Source organism: Thermobia domestica, chromosome 15 (genome assembly GCF_964235325.1).
Source record: "Thermobia domestica chromosome 15, izTheDome1.hap1.1, whole genome shotgun sequence".
Classification (NCBI taxonomy): Eukaryota; Metazoa; Arthropoda; class Insecta; order Zygentoma; family Lepismatidae; genus Thermobia; species Thermobia domestica.
Genome location: NC_137468.1, coordinates 125616323 through 125622031, shown reverse-complemented (window position 1 = coordinate 125622031; position 5709 = coordinate 125616323). Strand labels below are relative to the sequence as shown.

Genomic DNA, 5709 nt, shown 5'->3' with positions numbered 1-5709 from the left:
AGATGGTAATAAGGTGTTTAATGATGGATGAATATGAGATGTTGATAATTTTGTATTTTACACTTCCTTTCCCATATAAGCTTGGCTTCTTCTTCATCCTTTGCTCTGGACCTGGAACGAGATTTCTCTAGACTTTGTGAATAAATAAAGTTCAACTTTGTGAATAAATAAATAAAACACTGTACAACGAGTGGTTCTCTAAAATATTCAAATACTTTTATATCACTGAGATAAAGCGTAACTTTTAAATCCTATCTATCCATTTGCTTAAAATTTAGAATATAATTGCAGTTTTTTTTCTAACGCAACTTCTTATATCTACGTACTACGTAAAGTGTACTCAATCACACAGGTCTCACGACTATTCTAACTTTTTTCTTAAAAATCATCTGTAGTACGGTTAGCAGTTACTGTATTTATAACATTTTTGCTTCCATAAGCCATCCAAAACTTGCTGCTTCCTCAATATCAATAAATACTGATGTAGAAAATTGGACACGGTGAAATGAATAATCATTATTTGCGTGGAGGTGGAAACTTATAAAATATATACAATAAATAATATTTAGATAATATATATCAATATATACTAATAATACTGTACTACTGTTAACATACTACTAGACTAATAATATATCGTTAAATAATATATAAATAATAATAGAGAATAATATTTTTTTTGGAATAATATCTGGTCAGAGTAAATTTTCCGCCTCCAAAATTTGTCGCCCAGGGCTTATGGCCCATGCGTAAATACGACCTCCATTTCACCAATGATTTTTTACTCATTTATTTACATTTATCCTCGTCTCTTTTAGTCTACATTCACCTTACATTTCATTTTATTTTAATTCCCATGGAAGTTTTATTGTAATTTAATTCAGAAGAAAATCGTATAAAATAACAGCAAATAAATTATACTTCCCTTTATATGTTATTGTCGTTATCATCATCTGCCAATTCTTCGAATCCATAGTCTCTCTCTTCACTTTCACTACCATCTTCCTCGTCCGTTGTTGAATCGCCGTCCGTTGTTATAACAAATTTTGCTTGTTCGTCACTGTCAAAAACACACTGCAGAGCACGATAGCTGTCCTCAATACCTTCTACATGAGTAATATAGTTTCTCCATTTTTCCGGCGTTATGTTCTGAACTGATTCCTTTATTATGTTTATGAGAGCACTGACGGAATGCCCTGTTAAGTTCCTGGCCGCCACTCGCCGTTTTAACTCTGACCACACTTGTTCGATGGGATTCAATACACAATGATAAGGTGGCAAACGTAGCACAACGTGTCCGTATGCAAGAGCAAGTTCATCAATCACGTACCTCTTCTCTTGAAAACCGACATGTTTGTTTACAATTTCTACGAGTACTGGTTTAATTGGAATGGGATTAGGTACAGGTATACAACGTTGATTCATATACCTGATAATGTATTCCTTCCGCCAAGAAGAGTTTGGCTTCGGATTACTAATACGGGAATGCACTGACGCGTTATCACAAATCGTCGACAGCGTCACAAAGTGTCGTATCTCAAAAAAATCGAAAATTGAGATATTTTACTATGTAGTTGCATACACTGACTTCTACAATTTCCCAAAACGACACATCTGTAATGTGCGTTGTTTTGTTAGTGGTGATGACGTCACTGTGTCGTATCTTAAGATGAAGCATATAAACCATTTTCACAAACAGTCGTATCTTGAGTTACGACAGTTTGTGAGCAACAGATCTTTCGCAACTGGACAGATACGCCTATATTCAAAGCAATTTGTTTATATATACAAAGTGGCCCAAAAGTAGGTATACAGTCCCGTACTGATAAACTCATTGCATTTTATATCATTTCTTATTGTTATCCATCAGGTAGACTTATTTTCTTTATCGTTTGTTCCTAATGTATTTTTACTTATATCTTAAGCTCGGAACAACGGAAGCAAACAAACTTATAAGCCAGAATGTTATACTTGATCAATGCGGGGCTGTATACATATATATTTACACGGCATGAGGCGTCCTCAGGTTGCGGATCGACATGACATGACATGACATTTTTGAGTTTTACGTCCCACGGTTATGCAGGTCAGGCTAAAGGAGACGGTGATTATGAGAAATGAATGAAATGATGGAATGAAGAAAGTGGGGGTTAACGGGAGAATACCAAGGAAACCCTCGCACGCGCTATTTGTCCACCACAAAGTTCACTTGGCGGGAGCAGGGTTGAAACCCGCGACCCCATAAACCAGAGGTGAACGCTCTACCACTGAGCTACCGCGGCCCCAGGTTGCGGATCGAGAAGAATGCCTTTAGATATAGAGGTTACCTGCGAAGGTACTGAATAAGCAGTCGCGGGCAGACAAGGAGTGGCCCTCCAGCTTGGGGATTTGGGTGAGCCTAACAAACTCATCCTGTAATAGAAAAAAAGAGACTTTTTCAGAAACAATCACAGAAGCCTCGGACCAAGACTGATAACTTGGCACGACATCAGCAAAAGAAAATGGACATGAGATTTGGAACATGGAATATTAGAATTCTTTATAGGGAGGCGCGTTAAAATCCGTAACGAATGAGTTAGAGAAATACAGGATGGACCTAGTAGGAGTTCAGGTTGGTTGCTATAATGGGGTACGCGGTGCAAACACGTAAGAACATCAGAGAAATTTCTCTCCGATTCTTTGAATCTAGGCATGGACAAAATGAGGGAGATTCAGTCCACAGTGCTATAAGCACATCTATTAAGCACTGTGGCAGTAATTTTGTACCCTCGCAACTTGAACCGATTGTTAAACTGGCAAGGAAAAAGAACCCATATACCGTTCATTTTGTTGACAAAAGCGATGTATGAGACTAGATCTCTGTCCCAATGTATTTGTATTCTGTCAGTTAGACGTGACGAAAATGGAGATCCGATCAATTGGACGGAAATGCGCGAAGTGAAAGTGAACAAAGACTATCCAAACTGCATTCACTTTAAGACAAGTCATTTTGAGAACACTTACATAATTATTTCCCTGAAAAGAACGCAGATTGAATCCACCAGATAGAACTTCTTACTTTGCAGACTTGTCAAAAATTATCGCTCCAGAGAAGTATGAGGACTCGTTTTGATTGATTCATTTTAACGTCCCTTTCAGCAGCGAGGCTATGAGACGTGGACCTACTGATTAACGTAGAATCCGATCCAAATGAACTCTCACCGGGAATCGAACCCGGGTCTCCCACGCCTACGAGGACTCGTTATCATTGTGTCCGGGCCCAACTCCAATCATTCGAAACCCTGAACATGTTCAATTTTACAGAAACTTACCACATTAGCCATCCTTCTCAAGTGCAATATCAAAGCATGCAATTTGCAAATTACTTTGCAAAATTTTATATTCTGGCAATGACAACTGGATAGCATTATTTTATGTTATGGTTAGTATGCTCTTAATATTGTGTTTCTTGTGTGTTGTCAGGAATTTCGTTTTACCCTCAAGAATCTCAGGAAGCATTTGTTAAATTATTTTGTGTAATAAACACGAAGTTTTTCAATAAAAGTGCAATATATTCCGATTGTTCATCTATTAATGTAGTTCTCAGCATAAAAAATATGCGTCGTATCTTTCATACAAGAGAGGATTACCATCGTCACAAACTGTCGTATCTTTTTCCCGCCAAATTTTCTACAAGCTTTTACAGGCAAATTCCATAAAACTTTCTACACTGATTTCTTATGATTTAAGTTATAACTTGGTAAATTTTCTCTCCTTTCGGTAAAACAGATTTTGAGTTATGGCTGTTCAAAGTTGTGTGAAAACCTAAAAATCGCTCTCCTGAAAAGTTTAGAAAACTGAGATACGACAGTTTGTGACGCTGTCGACGAAATAATCACTGATGGCTCTTCCAGTCGTTTTAACACGGAATTCTCAAACCATTCTTCTAAGATGGCTGCAGTCACTGTACCGTGGTAGTCCGCAGGAGCATTTTCCATCTTCTTGTGTGTTACAAAAAGTGCGTACTCAACAAACCCATTACGGCCCCCACAATGAATTATTACTATTCGTTCTCCCTTTTTATCTGACACTGCTACCGAACAATTCTCCGAGTCGTCAGTCCAGTTCTTCATTTTACACGTATTGGTATCGAACCATGTTTCGTCTAAATAAACGTCTCGAAACCCTTCACTACGATACTTTTTTACTTCTTCAATATAACGATATCGCCACGAAATAATTTCTGGTGATTCCATCCTGCGTGGTTTCCTGTCTGCTCTCCGATACCTAAATCCCATACTTTCTAACAATGTATATAATGTCCGAGCACAATAAGGAAATTCGTAATCGGTGTTGGCGGTTTTCCTGCGCATTGCTTCGCACAATGACTTTACTGACGGTGAAATCCCTTCCTTGTAAAATTCATAAACTGTCCTACGCAGCAAATCCCGGGAAAAGTCATCGATTTTAGAAAACGCAAATTTTGTCTTGTGAACTTTCTTTTTAATTGGGGTGCGGTACGTAGCAGCATCCAAACGTGCAATTTTCTTAATTGTCGAAACACTAACTCCTGTAGCTTGCGACGTTAGTTCATTAATATTCTTGCTCGATATAGAACCCCCATCGTGCACGATACCGCTAAAAAATGTATGAACACTTTGAATAATTTTCACACTCTCTCTGCTTACTTTTGCTCCTTTTCCAATGACATTAAGTTTTCTCTTCGACGGTGTTCTATGTACACTAGGACCGGGAAGAGGATCTTCTTGGGCTTCCCGAGTCATTGCTTGTCCTTGTTCCCAAGGTCTAAAATAGTCCGACATCTTTGTTCACTTGCAACACACGAACAAGAGTAAAAATGAATTTAACTTAATTTATACACACTTAAATAGATACATATACGCACAAATGTACACCACAGTAAAGTACACATGTACACACACATAAATGCTTGAAAGAAATGCACAAGTTCTTTGAACACTTAAAAAAAATCTTCGTATTTATCAGAGAGCTTTTTGAACTTAGCTGTGATATAGGAGAAAGCTAAATGCCCTCTGAAGGGGTGCAGAAGAACATTCAGATCCGTGCGGAGAAGGGTCGTCCTTCGAACGAAACAAGTTCGTGGTGTCCTGCGGTGCATTGTTCTCTAATTTGACACTTCACTTCGTCTGTTTCTCATATATCACATATGTTCACGTGTTCGGGCTTTACAAGAGTCTAAAGTCTTACGCAAGGTTTTTTTTTCTACTTTTCGTTTAGCATTGAAACCTGGGGTTTCAACGATTCATATTTTTCAAGTATGTTTTTACATAATCGCTTTATGTTCATTTATAGAAGCAAGTTTCTAGTATTCGACATGGTGTGATGCTTGTAGTATTGCCTAAGAGAATAGATTTTGGGCTGTCTTGTCTCGAATAGTATATTTGATTCTACTCGAAGAGTTCTGTTTCGTAATGTATCTCGTCACGAAAATTTTGTTCCATCTCATCTCGCGTATGTGTCTTTTTGTTCGATAAATTTACCATATTATTATTACCGGTTATATTAAAATTGGTGTACAAAATATTTAAGAATTACCAATCCTTTGTTGATGGTGTGATTGAACTCTGTGAAAAGTAAGAAAATAAATGCGTCTCTCAATATAAGAAATGTGTGCCACAACAGCAGCTGTGAGCTTTCTCGTCGGTATTTAAATAGCGTACACACCTCCGGTGTGGGATTCCTGGCGGG

The 5709-nt window shown here is 37.8% G+C and overlaps 1 protein-coding gene across 1 annotated transcript; it reads right to left on the bottom strand.

Moving 5' to 3' along the window:
• Positions 1–927: 927 nt before the first annotated feature.
• LOC145671608 (uncharacterized) lies at positions 928–4802 on the bottom strand. Its single transcript, XM_081740802.1, has 2 exons — positions 3919–4802; positions 928–1474 (listed from the first exon to the last, which is right to left on the bottom strand). Exons 1-2 carry the CDS (start codon positions 4800–4802, stop codon positions 928–930), a joined length of 1431 nt encoding a protein of 476 aa, XP_081596928.1.
• Between the last annotated feature and the right edge of the window lie 907 nt (positions 4803–5709).